The following is a 24,008-nucleotide window of genomic DNA, read 5'->3' as shown; positions in this document are numbered from 1 at the left end:
GCAACATCTACACTGAGCTAAAGCGTATAGCTGCCGCTTTCAAGGAGTGGGACTCTAACCCGGACGCTTATAAGAAATCCCACTATGCCCTCCGAACCATCAAACGGGCAAAGAGTCAATACAGGACTAAGATTGAATCGTACTACACCGGCTCTGACGCTCGTCGGATGTGGCAGGGCTTGAAAACTATTACAGACTACAATGGGAAGCACAGCCGCGAACTGCCCAGTGACACAAGCCTACCAGACGAGCTAAATCACTTCTATGCTCGCTTCGAGGCAAGCAACACTGAAGCATGCATGAGAGCATCAGCTGTTCCGGATGACTATGTGATCACGCTCTCTGTAGCCGATGTGAGTAAGACTTTAAAGCAGGTCAACATTCACAAGGCAGCAGGGCCAGACGGATTACCAGGACGTGTACTCCGAGCATGCGCTGACCAACTGGCAAGTGTCTTCAATTACATTTTCAACATGTCCCTGATGAAGTCTGTAATACCAACATGTTTCAAGCAGACCACCATAGTCCCTGTGCCCAAGAACACTAAGATAACCTGCCTAAATGACTACCGACCCGTAGCACTCACATCTGTAGCCATGAAGTGCTTTGAAAGGCTGGTCATGACTCACATCAACACCATTATCCCAGAAACCCTAGACCCACTCCAATTTGCATACCGCCCCAACAGATCCACAGATGATCCACACTGCCCTTTCCCAACTGGAAAAGAGGAACACCTACGTGAGAATGCTATTCATTGACTACAGCTCAGTGTTCAACACCATAGTGCCCTCAAAGCTCATCACTAAGCTAAGGACCCTGGGACTAAACACCTCCCTCTGCAAATGGATCCTGGACTTCCTGATGGGCCGCCCCCAGGTGGTGAGGGTAGGTAACAACACATCTGCCACTCTGATCCTCAACACGGTGGCCTCTTAGGGGTGCGTGCTCAGTCCCCTCCTGTACTCCCTGTTCACCCATGACTGCATGGCCAGATATGACTCCAACACCATCATTAAGTTTGCCAACGACACAACAGTGGTAGGCCTGATCACCGACAATGATGAGACAGCCTATAGGGAGGATGTCAGAGACCTGGCCATGTGGTGCCAGGATAACAACCTCTCCCTCAATGTGATCAAGACAAAGGAGATGATTGTGGACTACAGGAAAGAAAAGAGGACTGAGCATGCCCCCATTCTCATCGACGGGGCTGTAGTGGAACAGGTTGAGAGCTTCAAGTTCCTTGGTGTCCACATCACCAACAAACTATCATGGTCCAAACACACCAAGACAGTCGTGAAGAGGGCACGACAAAGCCTATTCCCCCTCAGGAGACTGAAAAGATTTGGCATGGGTCCTCAGATCTTCAAAAAGTTATACAGCTGCACCATCGAGAGCAGCCTGACTGGTTGCATCACCGCCTGGTATGGCAACTGCTCGGCCTCCGACCGCAAGGCACTACAGTCGGTAGTGCGTACGGCCCAGTACATCACTGGGGCCAAGATTCCTGCCATCCAAGACCGCTATACCAGGCGGTGTCAGAGGAAGGCCCTAAAAATTATCAAAGACTCCGCTTCTTAACAGCTTCTACCCCCAAGCCATAAGACTCCTGAACAGCTAATCATGGCTACCCAGACTATTTGCATTGCCCCCCACCCAAACCACCTCTTTTACACTGATGCTACTCTGTTTATTATTTATGCATAGTCACTTTAACTCTACCCACATGTACATACTACCTCAATTACCTCGACTAACCGGTGCCCCCGCACATTGACTCTGTACCGTACCCCGTTTATAACCTCCCGACTGTTCTTTTTATTTTACTGCTGCTCTTTAATTATTTGCTTTTTTTAATCTTAAAAACCGCATTGTTGGTTAAGGGCTTGTAAGTAAGCATTTCACTGTAATGTCTACACCTGTTGTATTCGGCGCATGTGGCCAATAACATTTGATTTGATGTATTTATAGCCTATCGGCTGGATTGCATTCAAAAGTAATTATCCAGATCATAGCAATCATCATGTTGTCTTGTTCACTTGTCAGTTCGTTACTTAAACAAATAGATCATGGCTATAGCAACCAATGAATGGGTTGTCATTTAGGCTACATATCCAATAGTTATTAAAGTGTTATTCATTTAGACAGATCGCCTGAGTGGTGCTGTAATTTTCAATAGGCGTGTGAGGGAAGGCATTAACAACACATACCTTTCTCTTTTGTGTCTTTGATGTGGTGGTGTATAATAGTCCATCATTCACCTCATTTCAGTAGCCTAAACAGTTCAATAGTACAGTGCCCCATCTGTCGTACATCGTCTGTTGAGAGGCTGTCCTGTAGTCTATACATTTCGTTCAATGCCATTTCTACAGTTCCTCTTGTCCAGGTTATCCAAGAATCAGGTAGCTTAATTTGCTGATTTCAGTGTGATGAGTCCTTCCTTCCATTTCACCCGTAGTTGTGCAGAATAGGCCTGTTTCTTGTAGAGGTCTCTACTCATGTCGGTGTTGATGTACAGTGCATTCGGAAAGTATTCAGACCCCTTCTCCAAATTTTGTTGTGTTACAACCTTATTCTAAAATTTATGAAATAATTTTTTCTCCTCAATCTACACACAATACCCCATAATGACAAAGCAAAAACAGGTTTTTAGAAATGTTTGCAAATGTATTATAAATAAACTGAAATACCTTATTAACATAAGTATTCAGATCCTTTGCTATGAGACTCAAAATTGACCTCAGGTGCATTCTGTTTCCATTTATCATTCTTGAGATGTTTCTACAACTAGATAGGAGTCCACCTGTGGTAAATTCAATTGATTGGACATGATTTGGAAAGGCACAAACCTGTCTATATAAAAGGTCCCACAGTTGACCATGCATGTCAGAGCAAAAACCAAGCCATGAGGTTGAAGGAATTGTCCATAGAGCTCCAAGACAGGATTGTGTCGAGGCACAGATCTGGGGAAGGGTACCAAAATATTTCAGCAGCATTGAAGGTCCCCAAGAACACAGTGGCATCCATCATTCTTAAATGGGATAAGTTTGGAACCACCAAGACTCTTCTTAGCCAAACTGAGCAATCGGGGGAGAAGGGCCTTGGTCAGGAAGGTGACCAAGAACCCGATGGTCCCTCTGACAGAGCTCCAGAGTTTGTCTGTGGAGATAGGAGAACCTTCCGGAAGGACAACCATCTCTGCAGCACTCCACCAATCAGGCCTTTATGGTTGTGTGGCCAGACTGAAGCCACTCCTCAGTAAAAGGCACATGACAGCCCACTTGGAGTTTGCCAAAAGTCACCTAAAGGACTCTCAGACCATGAGACACAAGATTCTCTGGTCTGATGAAACCAAGATTGAACTCTTTGGCCTGAATGCCAAGTGTCACATCTGGAGGAAACCTATAATCTAAACCTATAATCTAAACCTGAAGCATGGTGGTGGCAGCATCATGCTGTGGGGATGTTTTTCAGCGGCAGGGACTGGGAGACTAGTCAGGATCGAGGGTAAGATGAATGGAGTAAAGTACAGAGAGATCCTTGATGAAAACCTGCTCCAGAGCGCTCAGGACCTCAGACTGGGGCGAAGGTTGACCTTCCAACAGGACAACAACCCTAAGCACACAGCCAAGACAACGCAGGAGTGGCTTCGGGACAACTCTCTGAATGTCCTTGTGTTGCCCAGTCAGAGCCCGGACTTGAACCCGATCGAACATCTCTGGAGAGACCTGAAAATAGCTGTGCAGCGACGCTCCCCATGCAACCTGACAGAGCTTGAGAGGATCTGCAGAGTAGAATGGGATAAACTCCCCAAATACAGGTGTGCCCAGCTTGTAGCGTCCTACTCAAGAAGACTCGAGGCTGTAATCGCTGCCAAAGGGGCTTCAACAAAGTTTGAAAGTTATGGCCCATTTTTTACAGAGAAATAGTAGGCAATGTAAACAATAACAGCCCTCCTTTTACAATACTTGTATCATTGCACATCTTACAAATTACCAGCAGAGGGTGACCATTTTCACATTCACTATGTTGGTAATGCTTACAAATTGGATCATAACTCTAAAAGTAGTAGAGATCCCACTCTGGAACTTTGATGTGCCGGTAGAGTATATGTTTGAAAATATATTAAACAATTAGCCAAATAAAATTTTTCTGGGTTTCGGGAGGAATCACTCATGTATAACACACTTCTAAGACACTCCTGTATGAGGTCACCACGGCCTAGCTAGCAACTGAGCCAAACCAATTGTGCCCAATACTGTACTTATAAAAACAACATCTATACATAACCAAACAGAAAAATATGCCCAGTAACACATCCTCTTAGTAGTTCATCCTCAAGGAAGACCCCAAAGAAAGGCTTTAATAACACATAATAGATAGTAAACACATTTATTGAGTAGAGAAAGGATTAACCGGAAGCTGCATTTGTTTCTGCACTGCTATAGATCCATTCAATTTACCTCAGTATCAGCATGTGCAACAATTTCCTGGTAAAGAGAGAATGTTAACACTCAATAATCCATTCTGCTCTTCTAGGAAAAATGGTACACAGCACTGCAGGCTGGGACAGAGAATGAGAAAGAGAGGAGCACCATTTACTTTAAAGCTTTAATCAACAAGTCCAACTCGGACCTAAAAAAACACAACTGTAAGACCAGGCAGTCAGCAAGCACCTTCCCAATGGATAGAAAAAAAATCAAAACACAAAAAATACAATAAAGAGAAATATCTTCCGGCTGGGGAAGGGACGGAGGGTATATGTGTATAAAGAGGGTCTTCTTAAAGGCGGGGGTGGGAATATGGTTGGAGGAGGCTTATTGTGCTAATGCGTGCGCCCCCTTAGCCATTGGGGGTGGATGTTGTAACCATGGTATGTTCTGTGCTTCAATGGCAGAATTGAGAGGTACCCTTTTCACACTACTGAGCCAAGCCAAACTGAGCTGAATTGGGATGGGCTGGTTCAACTTCTGCATCCACCATAGTACACAGTATGTTCAGGTCAGCATGATAGTGCTAAGGGTAGGGGTGGGCAGGTTGACTTTTAACTGTGCTTTAATGGACAGGGATAGGTATGTGGACTGTGCTTCATGTTGTGTGCTAGAGATACAGTATCTGTTTGTGTCCCTCTCCCCACATCCCTGTATCCCATGCAGCTGTGTGCATTCAATTATTTGGCCACCATTGGGTTACTGACTAATTCAAGTCCATGTTTTGTAATAATACTGCAAGCACCGCAAACTGAGCAAGAAGAGCAGATAATGTCATAAAATATGGGATTAGTAGAAAAAAGACAAAGACAACTCATAACAACTCCCCATAGTTGAGGGGAATAGCCTGTTCTTTTAAACAATGTATTTCATTGGTAGTGGCTGAGGTGAGTTCCTCAACACACAATGTAAAGCTCTTGGAGGCTTGATGGAAAGCGCTTTCAATAAATGCAATCCACCCATTCATTTCTACAGCATATATTACAAAAAATACACATCATATCAGGAGTTAAATGGACACCATGATACCTTTTCTGACAGCATGTTTTTGTACAGGAAAAATATTTTAAAACATTTAAAAACAAACAACTTTTAAAGGCAAATAAAGTCTTACTGAAGGGCGTTGTTGACTTGGGTATTGTGCTCCTTTTGTTGTAAAGCTGCCCCCTAACTCCATTGGTCGACAGCAGGAGAGAGACAAAACCGCTCAAGAGCCCCGAACTAAAAATAGGGTCCTTGTCCATTTCGGTCCTTCTGTCTCTCTCTCTCCCTCTTATGACCTCTCTGCGGTCTCGGTCATTCGTTCTGGTTTGTATTCAGGGGTGTATTCATTAGGCACCAAATGGAAGAAAACAGTCTGAAACAGGGTGGGGCTACCTGATCTTATCCAATAAGAAATGCTTGTTTTTGTTTTCTGTTTTCACATGTTTTAAAACATTTTCCATTGCATGCCCTAATAAATATGACCCAGGTGTTTTTGGATGTTTCCATCTCTCTCACGTGATGAGGCAGCAGTTGATATAGCGTGGCCCCAGTCTGCTCTTCAGGACTCCCTTCTTCCTCTTGGGGGTCAGGATAGCAATAATGGCCTCATCAAACACAGTTTTCAGTCCTTTCTGGGTGAGAGCCGAGCATTCCACGTAGACACACGCACCGATCTGGAGAGGAACAGGCTGTCACTCAAAACTATCAACAAAGGGTTAACCTCGTCCCCAAGCTAGCTTGGGGAGGAAGTCTTGTGTGTGAGACTCAATCAACAAATGCCCAAAACTGAATATATACAAGCTTTATCATAATTTTAATACAGAATTGGTTTGACGAGGGACAGACCATCTGTGTAAAGTAAGGTAGACCACTTGTCTCTCCTACACACTCAAAATACCTTCTGTAACCTTCCTCCTGGCCCCACAGTGGTACGTACCCCCTTGGCTAGCTTCTGGCCCTGCTCTGTGGTGATGGGTTTCTCCTTCATGTCATTCAGTTTGGCAATTGTCTTGGGGTCATCACGCAGGTCAATCTGAAACAGGGAGAGACAACAATTCCCGTCAGCACAGTCAATCAGAAAGGCAGCAGATAGGCTGCTTCTTAAGCAACTTCTTCAGTTGAGTGAACAACTTGTTCTTTCAACTACCCACTCGGCACACCACGTCATTTCAACGTGAATAATTGGGTAATATTTAGTTAATACGTTGATCAATTAGATTACAACCTATTTCCACCCACTCAAAAAGACAGCCAAAAGTTTGTTAAATTCCCCAATGTGTTATGACCATCCTTTCAACCATCTAAAAGCACAACCGAATTCTCAATGTCTGATTTTTGGTTTAGTTCTCACCTAAAATTGTTATTGCTTCACTTTCAGCCATTTAAAACCAAAAAGTTCAAAAAGGGAATACGTCAGATATTTTGTGTATTTATACAACAACTTAATGTGTTATCACTGTACTCCATCTAACACAACAAATGACCTCTACTGCAATTGAGATCATTCAACTATGTCGTGCAACTGATCAATGCCGTTCGAGATTCTGCACAGATTATTATCGCAATTGTGAAGATCTCCACAGATCTGCTACTTTTGAACATGCACGCTTTCTATGATTACATAAGAATACATTTGTTACAGTAACCTCAATGTGTCCATAGTGTTTTACTCATTTAAAGTTACAAAAATACTGTTACATTAGTTTGTAAGAGCCTTACATTTAGGCTATTTACTGTATTACAAAAGTAATATTGAATTTTGTTTGGTTAACAACACAAGCAAATATCAACATTTAAAGGAGATGCATTTACTGCTTGGATAGTTCCATCTGAGCAACTAGCTTAATCCTATTCTTTAGCTTTTATTTTTGGTTGAGATGGAGACTTGAATCCAACATATAAATTTGTTAACAAGTTAGTAGGCTATTTACGGTATTGTAAACACAACCAAATATCAACATTGGAAGAGATTAATATTCTGCTTAGATAGTTCCATCTGTGCCACTAAGTCTGGCTTTAATTCCAGTTTGTCTACAAATTAATAATTGATGCGCTGAATTCACGTCTCCATTTCAACCAAAAATCTATGTTAAAGAATAGGACTAAATTAAATCAAACTTTAAATGCACTTTAAATAAGGTTTGATTGGATTTAGTCATATTCTTGAACTTTTTTTCTTGAAACCCTAGGCCTAGTATACAGTGCTATGAAAAAGTATTTGCCCCCTTTCTAATTTTCTCTACTTTTGCATATTTGTGATACTGAATGTTATCAGATCTTCAACCAAAACCTAATATTAGATAAAGGGAACATAAGTGGACAAATAACAACAATTACATATTTATTTCATAAACAAAGTTATGCAACACCCAATTCCCCTGTGTTTAAAAAGTAAACATACAAATTTCAAAAACTTGATGAAAATGTATATTTCTTTAGTTTACCATACTACCGTCATCTACATTTTAATAAATTTTAACCACTTTAAAAGCTCACTACATTAAATTACAGAATTTAAAAGCCCATTTCATAGAGAATGTTACAAACTGGACTATATTTGGTAACTTATTTTGAAGAGATGGTTGGTAGTCTGAATTCCGTGTACTTGTCCTTAACTCCCATTTCCCGAAAGTCAGACACTTCTGACACACCAACTAATTTCTCAGCTTCAGAAGCATCTGCATTCACCACATTTTGTGTGGTTATCCTTAGATATATTCTCCAGACTAGGCCAGAGATCATTTCTGATATGTTTTACAGATGTCACGTTGGTTGAGTAAAGGATCGGACCAAGGTGCAGCGTGGTATGCGTACATAGTCGTTTATTATATAAACACAGACAAAACAACAAAAGCAACGTAGCGTGACGTTCAAAAGGCTAAACATCCAACAAACCAAACAGAAACAAGATCCCACAACTAAAGGTAGGAGAAATGGCTGCCTAAGTATGATCCCCAATCAGAGACAACGATCGACAGCTGCCTCTGACTGGGAACCACACCCGGCCAACATAGAAATAGATAACATAGAATCTATCAACATTCACACCCTGACCAAACTAACTAGAGAATATCAGGCTCTCAAGTTCAGGGCGTGACACAGATAGAAAAAATGAAAAAGGTATTCTTGCCATAATATGTACTTGGTCTTTTACCAAATAGGGGGGGTATACAAAAGATAGCCCTACCTTGTCACAACACAACTGATTGGCTCAAATGCATTAAGAAGGAAAGAAATTCCACAAATTAACTTTTATGACGTAAATGTAAATGTAATGAAGGCAAACCTGTCAATTGAAATGCATTCCAAGTGACTACGTCATGAAGCTGGTTGAGAGCATGCCAAGAGTATGCAAAGCTGTCATCAAGGCAAAGGGTGGCTACTTTGAAGAATCTCAAATATAAAATATATTTTGATTTGTTTAACACTTTTTGGTTACTACATGATTCCATGTGTTATTTCATAGTTTTGATGTCTTCACTATTCTACAATGTAGAAAATAGTAAAAATAAAGAAAAACCCTTGAATGAGTAGGTGTTCTAAAACTTTTGACCGGTAGTGTATATAAATTATATATACATACATATCACATTTACATAAGTATTCAGACCCTTTACTCGGTACTTTGTTGAAGCTCCTTTGGCAGTGATTACAGCCTCGAGTCTTCTTGGGTATGATGCTACAAGCTTGGCACACCTGTATTTGGGGAGTTTCTCCCATTCTTCTCTGCAAATCCTCTCAAGCTCTGTCAGGTTGGATGGGGAGTGTCGCTACACAGCTATTTTCAGGTCTTTCCAGAGATGTTTGATCGAGTTCAAGTCCGGGCTCTGGCTGGGCCACTCAAGGACATTCAGAGAGTTGTCCCGAAGCCAATCCTGCGTTGTCTTGGCTGTGTGCTTAGGGTCGTTGTCCTGTTGGAAGGTAAACCTTCGCCCCAGTCTGAGGTCCTGAGCGCTCTGGAGCAGGTTTTCATCAAGGATCTCTGTACTTTTCTCCGTTCATCTTTCCCTCGATCCTGACTAGTCTCCCAGTCCCTGCCTCTGAAAAACATCCCCACAGCATGATGCTGCCACCACCATGCTTCAACGTAGAGATGGTGCCAGGTATCCTCCAGACGGGACGCTTGGCATTCAGGCCAAAGAGTTCAATCTTGGTTTCATCAGACCAGAGAATCTTGTTTCTCATGGTCTGAGTCCTTTAGGTGCCTTTTGGCAAACTCCAAGCAGGGTGAGTTGAGCTTCGTCGGGAGAGGTTGTGTTTTCTCTAGCAGGAGGTAAGCTTGGCTTCTCATATGGTGTTGAGTAAAGCTTAAACCATGTATTTAGATCGTAGGTAGGTAGTTGTAGTTAGGTATTGTAGGTAGTTTATTTAGGTAGTTATTTAGGTAGTTATTGTAGGTTTCCGTAGGTAATTATTGTAGGTAAGTATTGTTTACGGCGGAGCCCGGCGAAGCACGAGGCTAGCTAGCGGGTAGCTACTGGTAACGTTTATTGGTAATTATCTGTTTAGTGCAACGGTGGAGAGTTGTTTCCAATGTTAATGTGCCAGCTAGCCAACGTTTAATTTTTGCTGCGTTATGAAAGGAACTAGACACGGACATGAATTATCTGTTTAGTGTGTTAACACACTCTTGGTATGCTAGCTAGCTAGCGGGTAGCTACTGGTAACGTTTATTGGTAATTATCTGTTTAGTGCAACGGTGGAGAGTTGTTTCCAGTGTTAATGTGCTAGCTAGCCAATGTTTAATTTTTGCTGCGTTATGAAAGGAACTAGACACGGACATGAATTATCTGTTTAGTGTGTTAACACACTCTTGGTAGTTTGTTGTAACCAAGTATTGGTGCTAAACTGTGTGTTATTGGATGCTAGCATGCTAGTTAGCTATGGCGTCATAGCTAGGCATCGTGGGCTGTTGTGGGTAGTTACTGTAGGTTGGCATTGTTTTTCGGCGGTGCCGGTGGTAGCACGAAGCTAGCTAGCTAGCCGTTCTTCAAACAAGGTCAACACAGTGGCCATTGCTAGCTAGCCAACACGACCAGCTAACTGTACTGTAGTAGCTAAATACAATATATTTGTGCTAGCTAGCCAACGTTTAATTATTGCTGCGTTATGAAAGGAACTAGACACGGACACGAATTATCTGCTTAGTGTGTTAACACACTATTGGTGGTTTGTTGTGACCAAGTGTTGGTGCTAAACGGTGTGTTATTGGATGCTAGCATGCTAGTTAGCTATGGTGTCATAGTTAGCTAGCTGAATAAAGTGGGTTGAGTCTATTCCTTTAAACATTGAACCGCTGTGGTTCACAACAATTCTGATTTCTAAAGGTGGAAGTTGGTAGAGTTTTTGTTCGGGTGGTTCAGTGAAACAATTATAGTTTCTGAGGTGGAAGTTTTGGTGAGGGAGGCCCTGCTCTCTCCTCTCCCAGATGTTTAGTTCATTTCATTCCGATCTCCTCTGCATTATTGTAGCCATTTGCTACAGCCTGTCAACTATGCCTCTGCCTATCCCTGTTCTCTCCTCTCTGCACAGGCTACACAAACGCCTCACACCGCGTGGCTGCTGCCTCTCTAACCTGGTGGTCCCTACACGCACCCCACACCTGGAGTTCCAGGTCTCAGGCAGCCTCTGGAACTGCCGTTCTGCTGCCAACAAAGCTGACTTCAACCCAGCCTATGCTAACCTCCAGTCCCTCGACTTCCTGGCGCTGACGGAAACATGGATTACCACTGAAAACACTGCTACTCCTACTGCTCTCTCCTCATCTGACCATGTGTTCTCGCATACCCCGAGAGCATCTGGTCAGAGGGGTGGTGGCACAGGAATCCTCATCTCTCCCAAGTGGACATTCTCAATTTTTCCCCTAACCCATCTGTCTATCTCCTCATTTGAATTCCATGCTGTCACAGTCACTAGCCCATTTAAGCTTAATATCCTTGTCATCTATCGCCCTCCAGGTTCCCTTGGAGAGTTCATCAATGAGCTTGACGCCTTGATAAGTTCCTTTCCTGAGGATGGCTCACCCCTCACAGTTTTGGGGGATTTCAACCTCCCTATGTCTACATTTGACTCATTTCTCTCTGCCTCCTTCTTTCCACTCCTCTCCTCTTTTGACCTCACCCTCTCACCGTCCCCCTACTCACAAGGCAGGCAATACGCTTGACCTCATCTTTACTAGATGCTGCTCTTCTACTAATCTCACTGCAACTCCCCTCCATGTCTCCGACCACTACTTTGTTTCCTTTTCTCTCTCGCTCTCCTCCCACACTACTCACTCTGCCCCTACACAGATGGTAATGCGCCGCCGCAACCTTCGCTCTCTCTCTCCCACTACTCTCTCCTCTTCCATCCTATCATCTCTTCCCTCTGCTCAATCCTTCTCCCTCCAATCTCCTGATTCTGCCTCCTCAACCCTCCTCTCCTCCCTTTCTGCATCCTTTGACTCTCTGTGTCCCCTATCCTCCCGGCCGGCTCGGTCCTCCCCTCCAGCTCCGTGGCTTGATGACTCATTGCGAGCTCACAGAACAGAGCTCCGGGCAGCGGAGCGGAAATGGAAGAAAACTAAACTCCCTGCCGACCTGGCATCTTTTCACTCCCTCCTCTCTACATTTTCTTCATCTGTTTCTGCTGCTAAGGCCACTTTCTACCACTCTAAATTCCAAGCATCTGCCTCTAACCCTAGGAAGCTCTTTGCCACATTTTCCTCCCTGCTGAATCCTCCCCCCCTCCCCCCCTCCCCTCCCCTCCTCTCTCTCTGTGGATGACTTCGTCAACCACTTTGAAAAGAAGGTTGACGACATCCGATCCTCGTTTGTTAAGTCTAATGACACTGCTGGTCCTACTCACACTGCCCTACCCTATGCTTTGACTTCTTTCTCCCCTCTCTCTCCAGATAAAATCCTGCCCAACAACCTGCCCGCTTGACCCCATCGCCTCTTCTCTTCTCCAGACCATCTCCGGTGACCTTCTCCCCTACCTCACCTCGCTGATCAACTCATCCTTGACCGCTGGCCATGTCCCTTCCGTCTTCAAGAGAGCGAGAGTTGCTCCCCTTCTTAAAAAACCAACACTCGATCCCACTGATGTCAACAACTACAGACCAGTATCCCTTCTTTCTTTTCTTTCCAAAACTATTGAGCGTGCCGTCTTTAGCCAACTCTCTTGCTATCTCTCTCAGAATGACCTTCTTGATCCAAACCAGTCAGGTTTCAGGACTGGTCATTCAACTGAGACTGCTCTTCTCTGTGTCACGGAGGCTCTCCGCACTGCTAAAGCTAACTCTCTCTCCTCTGCTCTTGTCCTTCTAGACCTGTCTGCTGCCTTTGATACTGTGAACCATCAGATCCTCCTCTCCACCCTCTCCGAGCTGGGCATCTCCGGCGCGGCTCACTCCTGGATTGCGTCCTACCTGACCGGTCGCTCCTACCAAGTGGCGTGGCGAGAAGCTGTCTCCGCACCACGTGCTCTCACCACTGGTGTCCCCAGGGCTCAGTTCTAGGCCCTCTCCTTTTCTCCCTATACACCAAGTCACTTGGCTCTGTCATATCCTCACATGGCCTCTCCTATCATTGCTACGCTGACGATACACAACTAATCTTCTCCTTTCCCCCTTCTGATAACCAGGTGGCGAATCGCATCTCTGCATGTCTGGCAGACATATCAGTATGGATGACGGATCACCACCTCAAGCTGAACCCCTGGCAAGACGGAGCTGCTCTTCCTCCCGGGGAAGGACTGCCCGTTCCATGATCTCGCCATCACGGTTGACAACTCCGTTGTGTCCTCCTCCCAGAGTGCGAAGAGCCTTGGCGTGACCCTGGACAACACCCTGTCGTTCTCCGCTAACATCAAGGCGGTGACCCGCTCCTGCAGGTTCATGCTCTACAACATTCGGAGAGTACGACCCTGCCTTACACAGGAAGCGGCACAGGTCCTAATCCAGGCACTTGTCATCTCCCGTCTGGACTACTGCAACTCGCTGTTGGCTGGCCTCCCTGCCTGTGCCATTAAACCCCTACAACTCATCCAGAATGCCGCAGCCCGTCTGGTGTTCAACCTTCCCAAGTTCTCTCACGTCACCCCCCTCCTCCGCACACTCCACTGGCTTCCAGTTGAAGCTCGCATCCGTTACAAGACCATGGTGCTTGCCTATGGAGCAGTGAGGGGAACGGCACCTCTGTACCTTCGGGCTCTGATCAGTCCCTACACCCAAACGAGGGCATTGCGTTCATCCACCTCTGGCCTGCTGGCTCCCCTTCCTCTGCGGAAGCATAGTTCCCGCTCAGCCCAGTCAAAACTGTTCGCTGCTCTGGCACCCCAATGGTGGAACAAGCTCCCTCACGACGCCAGGACAGCGGAGTCACTCACCACCTTCCGGAGACATTTGAAACCCCACCTCTTTAAGGATTACCTGGGATAGGATAAAGTAATCCTTCTACCCCCCCCAAAAAAAAATTGTAAAGTGGTTTTTCCCACTGGCTATAGGGTGAATGCACCAATTTGTGAGTCGCTCTGGATAAGAGCGTCTGCTAAATGACGTAAATGTGCCCTTGAGCAAGGCACTTAACCCTAATTGCTCCTGTAAGTCGCTCTGGATAAGAGCGTCTGCTAAATGACTAAAATGTAAATGTAATGTAAATGGTGTAATGTGCCTTTTACTGAGGAGTGGCTTCCGTCTGGCCACTCTACCATAAAGGCCCGATCAGTGGAATACTGCAGAGATGGTTGTCCTTCTGAAAGGTTCTCCCATCTCCACAGAGGAAATCTGGAGCTCTGTCAGAGTGACCATCGAGTTCTTGGTCACCTCCCTGACCAATGCCCTTCTCCCCAGATTGCTCATTTTGGCTGGGCGGCCAGCTCTAGGAAGAGTCTTGGTGGTTCCAAACTTCTTCCATTTAAGAATGATGGAGGCCACTGTGTTCTTGGGGACCTTCAATGCTGCAGGAATGTTTTGGTACCCTTCCCTTATATAGACAGGTGTGTGCCTTTCCAAATCATGTCCAATCAATTGAATTTACCACAGGTGGACTCCAATCAAGCTGTAGAAACCTCTCAAGGATGCTCAACGGAAACAAGACCCACCTGAGCTCAATTTCAAGTTTCATAGCAAAGGGTCTGAATAGTTATGTAAATAAGGTATTTCTGTTTCTTATTTTTATCAAGTTTTTGCTTTGACATTATGGGGTATTGTGTGTAGATTGATGAGGGAAAAATATAATTTAATCCATTTTAGAATAAGGCTGTAACGTAACAAAATGTGGAGAAAGTCAAGGGGTCTGAATACTTTCCGAATGCACTGCACGCACACACACACACACTAATACAAAAACACAGTCATGGTAAGCACAAATAAAACATCACAAATCACACCCAAAAAAAACAGTTACATTCATCCACAAATAAATCCCCAATCAATCCTTTAAATTGCCCGAACGGCACCAGAACATGAAATGTATTTAGAATTTTGTTCCAGCAATACGGTGCATTAAAACTAAAAGCAGATTTACCTAGCTCAGTGGAGACCCTACGAACCTTAAGAGTTAACCAATCCTGTGAACAGATTATGCAACTCAGGTGTCTATACTTCAACAGCAAAGTTAGATAAGACGGAAGTTTATGAAGTAGGGCCTTGTAAACAAATTGGGAGTAATGTAGAGATCTACAGGTCTTTAGCGAAGTCCAGCCAACCTTTTGATACAGGATGCAGTGATGCGTATCAAAACTGTCGCCTGTAACAAAACAAAGGGCACTATGGTAGATGGCATCCAAACGTTTAAGAGTTGTAGCAGCTGCACTTTGATAAATAATCAAGAACAGATAAAAAGGTTGACTGAATAATCTGCTTCCTACTGCTTAGAGAAAGGCACGATCTGTTTCTTTAGAAAAAGCCAACTTTAAATCTTAGCTTCAGCAAGTTTCCCCTATCAGCGAACAGCCCAACATCATTGTGAATAATCTTAGGAGTGCTTTCAAAGAGATAGCCCACTGAAATAAAATGGTAATTAAACACATTTAATTAGGTATTGCCTCATTTGCACATTTTAATACATTATTTCAGGAAAATGGTGATACAAAAGTCTTATATTTGTGTCTACATTCAACTGGTAAAAGTTAATTGTGATATGATTAAGGGGGGAAAAAATGACCCTACTTTACCCCGCACATGCCCACTGATACGTGCAACAAACTCTTTATTGAGGCAAACATTAATTAACACATCTGTGGTTGTGTTTGATTTGTGGCTCTGGTCCGTATGTGAATTGATTGGGTCCACATAAGTATGCCGTGTGAGAATGTGAGTTATGGTGGGACTGATAAAAGAGAAGTAAATATCAGCTGACAGAACGATAAATCACAGGCCCACTCCACTAAACTCACCACCACCAATATGCCAATTTTCTATTTCTGGTGGCCAGGGAACTGCTGGCGGAGGGACACCCATAAGTGTGGTTTGAAAAGTGTCTGTGGACTGATCTTTCGGAAATATTTGAGAGTTACTAAATGAAAAAGTCAAGAAAAAAAGTTATATTTTCTCTTACTATTAAGTTCCATCTACTTTTTAATGATTTGGAAAATATACACCTATATTTCTTTATGCATGTTCGTGAATGGTCTTAAGAATACAATAAACCAGAGAGTACAGTACATTTAAGTGGAGGTTCAGTTTTATAATCCCCCCTCCCCTGTCAATGTGAAGTAGAGCGTGAGTAGGGTGGATGAGGACAGCACATGCCAGGTGAATACAGTACTCTCTGTGAAACTTGCCATTTGAAATGGCCAGGACAAAGTATAGAGACAGGCAATGGGTGGTGTGGCTGTGGCTCACCTGAGTGCCTATGAGGAGGTAGGGGACACTTGGGGCATACTCCTGCAGTTCGGTGACCCACTCCTCCCTCACATTCTGGAAACTAGCAGGGTTGACCACAGAAAAGCAGATGAGGAAGACATCAGTCATGGGGTACGACAAAGGCCTCAAGCGGTCATAGTCCTCCTGGAAAACGTTACGGGCGGGTAATAAGAGAGAGAGAGAGAGAAGTTAGGGGACGGGAACAGAGACACTGGGGAGAGAGAGAGCAACAGCCTTCCTTACATCATATTCACCAAAAGACTACCACATCCTCAGTATTAATATTCATGAATTATTCAACCGTATGGAAAATGAGCTCCAAATGCAGCGATCCTTTTCCTCCTCCTCGCCGAGGCTCTGAGGCAGAAAGGAGCGCTAACTTACACTGTGCTTATCTACCGGACTTCACCATGCGCAACACAGCACACTGCCAAGCTACCAGGCTTTTTTATGAGAACAATTAACACTTTTATATGAAGGGAGTGATAAACAAACATTTAGCCATTAGAATGTAGTTATAAAATAGAGAATGTGCAGATTTCTACAGATGACCTTCATCAGACAGCATCTTTTCTCTCGGTCTCTCTCTGACTGGCTATTGGGCATTATTTCACATTAGCAGTACTTTACAGGAAGCAGTGCGGAAGGCATCAGACAAACTGCCAACTCCGATAGGCCTCAGTTTATTGTGTGGCGCCAATAGCTAATTCACAGATCCTGTCTGTGTAAATGAGATCAAGCGTTTCCTCGTCGCTCCCTGATACCGAATTCTGACAGGCTGTCCTACTACAGCACACTCTGAATGACCAGAGATTATATATGCAGACTGCACACATTAAGACTAGTTATGATATAATGGTGATGGACAAAGGTGGCAAGCTTGAAGGAAGGAAATAAATCGGTCTTAAATCATTAATATGACTGATATGTCTGATTTAAGCTCAACAACCTAACTTAATCAACATTGCTCAGGTAAAAACCAGAAATATCTAAGTGAATTAAATTCTGTGCACTGGATCATTAAGAAGTCTTGGACGACCTTGTGGCGATGCCACTATAGTATCTGTTATTACCACTTATTGTGAGCGCAGTGGTTTCAAAAACTGCTGGAAATTGAAATAGCCTTCATGAAACCTAGCTGATGTTTCACAGAAAATATGCTGATACTTCTGCTTTCTAGTCCATTTCCAACTGTTTGAGAACACATGTCAAATAAAATAAAATGGTATTTGTCACATGCTTCGTAAACAACAGGTGTAGACTAACAGTGAAATGCTTACACAAGGCCCTTCCCAACAATGCTGAGAGAAAGAAAATAGAGAAATAATAGAAAAGTAATAACACGTAATAATAAATACACAATGAGTAACGATAACTTGGCTATACAGTGCATTCGGAAAGTATTCAGACCCCTTGACTTTTTCCACATTTTGTTACGTTAAAGCCTTATTCTAAAATTGATTAAATTGTCCCCCCCCCAAAAAAAAAAAATCTACCTACACACAATGCCTCAGAATGACAAAGCAAAAACAGGTTTTTAGATTTTTTTGCACATTTATTAACAGAAATATCATATTTACATAAGTATTCAGACCCTTTACTCAGTACTTTGTTGAAGCACCTTTGGCAGCGATTACAGCCTCGACTCTTCTTGAATAGGACGCTACAAGCTTGGCACACCTGTATTTGGGGAGTTTCTCCCATTCTTCTCTGTAGATCCTCTCAAACTCTGTCAGGTTGCATGGGGAGCATCGCTGCACAGCTATTTTCAGGTCTCTCCAGAGATGTTCGATCGGGTTCAAGTCCGGGCTCTGGCTGGGCCACTCAAGGACATTCAGAGACTTGCCCCGAAGCCACTCCTGCGTTGTCTTGGCTTTGTGCTTAGGGTCGTTGTCCTGTTGGAAGGTGAACCTTTGCCCCAGTTTGAGGTCCTGAGCACTCTGGAGCAGGTTTTCATCAAGGATCTCTCTGTACTTTGCTACGTTCAACTTTCCCTTGATCCTGACTAGTCTCCCAGTCCCTGCCGCTGAAAAACATCCCCACAGCATGATGCTGCCACCACATGCTTCACCATAGGGATTGTGCCAGGTTTCCTCCAGATGTGACGCTTGGCATAAAGGCCTGATTGGTGGAGTGTTGCAGAAATGAATGTCCTTCTGGAAGGTTCTCCCATCTCCACAGAGGAACTCTGGAGCTCAGTCAGTGACCATGGGGTTCTTGGTCACCTCCCTGACCAAGGCCCTTCTCCCCCGATTGTTCAGTTTGACTGGGCGGCCAGCTCTAGGAAGAGTCTTGGTGGTTCCAAACTTCTTCTATTTAAGAATGATGGAGGACACTGTGTTCTTGGGGACCTTCAATGCTGCAGACATTTTTTGGTACCCTTCCCCAGATCTGTGCCTTGACACAATCCTGTCTCGGAGCACTACTGACAATTCCTTTGACCTCATGTCTTGGTTTTTGCTCTGACATGCACTGTCAACTGTGGGATCTTATATAGACAGGTATGTGCCTTTCCAAAACATGTCCAATCAATTGAATTTACCACAGGTGGACTCCAATCAAGTTGTAGAAACATCTCAAGGATGATCAATGGAAACAGGATGCACCGGAGCTCAATTTTGAGTCTCATAGCAAAGGGTCTGAATACTTATGTAAGGTATCTGTTTTTTTATTTTTAATACATTTGCAAAAATTTCTACAAACTTGTTTTCGCTTTGTCATTATGGGGTATTGTGTGTAGATTGATGAGGAAACATTTGTACTTCATCCATTTTAGAATAAGGCTGTAACATAACAAAATGTGGAAAAAGGAAAGTGGTTTGAATACTTTCCGAATGCTGTGCAGGGGTAATTGAAGTAGATATGTACACTATCGTTCAAAAGTTTGGGGTCACTTAGAAATGTCCTTGTTTTCGAAAGAAAAGCCAATTTTTGGTCCATTAAAATAACATAAAATTGATCAGAAATACAGTGTAGACATTGTTAATGTTGTAAATGGCTATTGTAGCTGGAAACGGCTGATTTTTAATGGAATATCTACATAGGCGTACAGAGGCCCATTATCAGCAACCATCAGTCCTGTGTTTCAATGGCACGTTGTGTTTGCTAATCCAAGTTTATAATTTAAAAAGGCTAATTGATTGTTAGAAAACCCTTTTGCAATTATGTTAGCACAGCTGAAAACTGTTGTGCTGATTAAAGAAGCAATAAAACTAACTGGCCTTCTTGATAGTAGTTGAGTATCTGGAGCATCAGCAATTGTGGGTTTGATTACAGGCTCAAAATGGCCAGAAACAAATTACTTTCTTCTGAAACTCTTCAGCCTATTCTTGTTCTGAGAAATGAAGGCTATTCCATGCGAGAAATTGCCAAGAAACGGAAGATCTCATACAACGCTGTGTACTACTCCCTTCACAGAACAGCGCAAACTGGCTCTAACCAGAATAGAAAGAGGAGTGGGAGGCCCCGGTGCACAACTGAGCAAGAGGACAAATACATTAGAGTGTCTAGTTTGAGAAACAGGCGCCTCACAGGTCCTCAACTGGCAGCTTCATTAAATAGTACCCGCAAAACACCAGTCTCAACGTCAACAGTGAAGAGGCAACTCTGGGATGCTGACCTTCTAGGCAGAGTTGCAAAGAAAAAGCCATATCGTTTTAAGATGGTTATACCAAGGATTGTTTAGCTATTTGATTTTGAATTTTAAGACCCCTTAAGGTAAAAAAAAATGTGTTTTACAAATTATTGGATGAAACATTGAATTTAGCATTACTGCTATTAGCCAATATAAACGCATTGAATAACAGATTCACTACATGGAACAACAGATAGTCAAAAAAATAAATCACCATGACGTTTATTTGAAGTGTCTGTCCTATACCTTATTTCTTTACCCCCTTATTTTAGGCACTAAACTATCTCCATATATACTTCCATTTTTTTTTTACTGGCTGGGTATGTGATCTCAGCTGTGTGTGTGTCAAGTCACTGACTTGACCGTCTATGTTATCAGCGAGTCACTCTTCCTCGGGCCCGGCGGCTATGTCAGAGACGCCTGTTCCAACATAGCCGCAAGGAGAATAACAAGCGCAGGCACTACGCTTCATGGCCCTTCCTCAAAACTGTCTGAACACTGTACTGTAAATGGTTTACTGTGAATTTTACAGTAACTTACTGGTCGTTGGTTGCCAGCTAGTAACTGTATTTCATATTGCAGTACTTCACGGCTCATCCCCAAAACTGTCTGAGCATTTCCCAACACAGGACTAAAGTGATAGTTCAGACTGAGGTATCCCATTCAAGGTGATTACATCCTATGCCAAATAATGGAGCTTTAGACCTATGATGGTCAATGGTGAAACAGTTTAAAACATCCATCAGCAGCCTCTATCTAGCTGTAGTGTTCAAATGGGAATGACATGTCTAGTGCTCCCATTGGTGTTCAAAGGGGCATGACATGTCTAGCTACCTCCCATTGGTGTTCAGCTGAGTGGAGAGGATTAAGGCCCTGTGGCAGCAGAGCTCTACCCCCTGCTGGGATGTCTAGGGGTCACATCTCAGGGAGGGCACAAAACCTAACGAGGCACTGTACAAAACAAAAGGTGGGGCCGTCACAGAAGAGTGACGGAGGCATGTGCAACTGAGTGTGAGGAGTGCGAGTGCAGGAGGGTGTGAGCAAATGAGAAACTGAGCAGCAACAAAGGGAGAGAGTGAAGAGAAGGAGTAAAGAGAGCCCAGTGTTGCCATGGGTACAACAGCACTTAACATCCACTTCCTGCTTCCTCCTCCTATCCACAGCAGCAATGCTAGCTTTCTATGATTAGTGCATCAGCCAGGCAGGGGATGAATTAATAAATAAAGACTATCCATTCTATTCTTTCTGGCCCACATGTTCAAGAGCTAAGAGATGTGACTGAACGTGTTACGTATAGATCTATGAAATACACAGGTGGTGGAATAAGTGCCAAACAGACAAAAACATAGGGAAATGAGAATAATTTCTCTCCTCTTTGAGCAAATGGTTAATCATCTTCCCCTATGACGATTCTGGGAGCTTTAGCTCTGCCAGGGACATAAGTATTAAAGGGTCTTTGGAGCCAATAAAACATGTCTAATGCAGAGCAGAAGGTGGGGATTGTAGCAGGAGAGTGTCAATTAGCGGGTCGGTGGCTGGGTTGGATGAGGTTCCTCAACAAGAGAGAGGTACAGTATTTAGCATTGCATTCTTCCACACCCCCGGCTTGAGCCTCCTATAGGGCTGCATTACAGGATTCCAGAGCAGATTTGCAGTTTTTCGCTCCCCCTCACTGTTTTTCCCCCTCTCTCTCAGCCAGCCCCTCAGTCTCTCTATTCCTCTTTCCCCTCTGTCTCTCTCTCTTCCGGTTTCTCCTCCCTCTAGCTCTCTGGCACTCCCGTCTTTGAACAGATACTGAAGCTATAAACATTACCAGCTGGCCTTGTGCTCAGCATAAAGAGGTCAGCCAAAGTGGAGGAGCTGCGTTTGAAGAGAAGTAACTCTACTCTCTGTGGCCTCTGCGGCCACAGTCGACATCTGGGAAACTTCTCCATTTCACAGACGTCTGAATCAGCTAAAACAAAAAGGCTCCAGACATGGAATTGCAATCAAACACAAAAGAGTAACAAAAAGCTGTGTGAAACACTAATGAGATGTAGTTTTAAGATCATGTAGTTTCTCCAAAGAATTAGTTATGTTAGCCACAGATTTGAGTGGGAATAATTATTTTGATTCAGTGGAGGCAATAGCAACTATTAATGTACTTATATTTTATTAATGAACAAACAATGGGCCTTTTGTACTATTTCTCAACCTCAAACCTATTCCCCTTTTCACCAGGTGAATAATGTTTCAGTTCAGGACCTATTTGGACTTTACAGTTAAATCGGGTTCAGGGGAGAGTGTTCAGAATTCATTGCTGCATGTGACATGCCTTAACTTCAGACCCAGCTTGGAAAAACAGAGCTAAAGGTCTAAGAGGAAAAAGTGAGTGTGTGTGTACGTGAGAGCTTGCTGGTGGTGAGTGAAAATGTGATGATGTGCACATTTGACTGTGTGCGTCTGTGTACAGTGTGAGTTGAGTGATACTCTTGCAGATTGAATGCTACATTGTAAAGAACCAACCCATAAACAGGACAGTGACAACATCCCTACTGGACATAGGACCCCTGTTCTCTACATAATAGACCTATTGAAATGCTTCACTAGGCCTACAACCACGGTCTATCACACACCAGACTGACTGGAAACTAGAGCAATGTGTGAAAACCATCACCTGTTACAGCTTAGAGTGTGATCAGAATTTCAAGCTTGTGGGTGTGTCAAGAGCACCATTGGTTAACAGTGGGGGAGCACATGGGGAGAGGTTGTGTCCTTGGATGTGGCATGCTTGGCATCCAGCCAGAGTTAAAATAAACTCACTGTACCTGACCAGCTGTGTCATACAGTCCCAATAAGTACTGCTTTCCGCCAACGTTGACACTCACTGCAAAGCAATGACAAAGGTTAGTTTAGAGAAAGACAGACAGACAGAGATCGCTTATCCCCTCCCTCTCCTAGGAGGCAAACAAGTGGTTTTGATTATAGAAACAGATGTAATCCTATGCAATCTGAGACAAAGAAAGTGGAAAAAGTAAGCATTCCATTCTGACACGTAACCTTCTCCTGAACATTGAATTTTAGGGACTATTCAAACGAATTGGCATAGCGATTAAACTCATGCAACTGTAACTAGACCGACCACCAACATAATGATGTCAGCTTTTATTAGTAAGGATCAGGTTCAATTCGAAATAACACACACATAGCCTAACTGTTCATGCATGATCATGACATGTTCCAAAATCATTTTACCTGCATAATGGTCAAACACAGTGGGCACATACTCCTCTGGAAAGGCGTCGTTGGCATAGCTCATCAACAGACACGTTTTGCCCACAGCACCGTCTCCAACCACAACGCATTTCAACATAATAGTACCAGTTCCGTTTGCCATGATGATCCTATCATTACCATCATCCTCCGACGCCCTGTTTTCCTGAGCTGCACGGAGATCCCCACACCACGGGCATCACCAGAGACGAGGACCAAATGTGCGACTCACCGAGACCAATGGAAATTCCATATCTCCTTCCTCCCTGCTGCAGTCCAGTTTGCAAATGTGGCCTTAAATGGGTTTTACTTCCACATTGCATACACAAACAGCACAGACACTGTACAGGGTGGCTATTTACCAGTTCAGAAAAGTCTAGAAAGTCCCAGCAGTCGAAATGGCTTCACCCCAGTCCCCCGCCCTATCGTTGATGTATTCGCGAGACGCGCTTGGAAGCCCACTGCAGAGCCTGTTCCCCAGTTCGCCCCTTGACTCTCGGTCCCTCGCTTAGTTTGCATTGGCACTATAGAAAAGGTGAGTTCGCTTGCTGTAGAGGCGGGGCTATATCTGAGACCAATGGGCTTTGGTAAAAATCCGTAGATTGTGGATAGTTTATTGATATCAGGTTTTAGGCAAATTCTTTGCTATATTGTTGTTGAAGTGTCTCCAAATAGCCTATGTGTCATCGTTATTACACTTGATTTGCATCTTCAGACACAACTTTTTAGGTATAGCCTATACCCTACGCATAATGGTGTTAAATCCAGTGACTTTATCTATGGCTTTATTCCTAATTAA

The 24,008-nt window shown here is 43.7% G+C and overlaps 1 protein-coding gene across 1 annotated transcript; it reads right to left on the bottom strand.

The window, feature by feature from the left end:
• Positions 1-4,379: 4,379 nt before the first annotated feature.
• LOC121553471 (rho-related GTP-binding protein RhoQ) lies at positions 4,380-23,721 on the bottom strand. Its single transcript, XM_041866597.2, has 5 exons — positions 23,192-23,721; positions 22,765-22,823; positions 16,303-16,467; positions 6,415-6,510; positions 4,380-6,151 (listed from the first exon to the last, which is right to left on the bottom strand). The coding sequence occupies exons 1-5, from the start codon at positions 23,331-23,333 to the stop codon at positions 5,990-5,992; spliced, it is 624 nt and encodes a 207-aa protein (XP_041722531.1). The 5' UTR covers positions 23,334-23,721; the 3' UTR covers positions 4,380-5,989.
• Between the last annotated feature and the right edge of the window lie 287 nt (positions 23,722-24,008).

Source organism: Coregonus clupeaformis, chromosome 37 (genome assembly GCF_020615455.1).
Source record: "Coregonus clupeaformis isolate EN_2021a chromosome 37, ASM2061545v1, whole genome shotgun sequence".
NCBI classification, from domain to species: Eukaryota; Metazoa; Chordata; class Actinopteri; order Salmoniformes; family Salmonidae; genus Coregonus; species Coregonus clupeaformis.
Note: the sequence above shows the minus strand (reverse complement) of the source record. Positions and strands in the feature narration are given on the sequence as shown.

Excerpts from the sequence above, each read along its gene's own strand:
- LOC121553471 (XM_041866597.2), bottom strand. The coding sequence starts at position 23,333 with ATGGCAAACGGAACTGGTACTATTATGTTGAAATGCGTTGTGGTTGGA. Across the intron at positions 22,824-23,191 it reads TGTGTTTGACCATTATGCAG|TGAGTGTCAACGTTGGCGGA; the intron begins GTAAAATGATTT and ends ATTGCTTTGCAG. Across the intron at positions 6,511-16,302 it reads ACCTCCTCATAGGCACTCAG|ATTGACCTGCGTGATGACCC; the intron begins GTGAGCCACAGC and ends TCCCTGTTTCAG.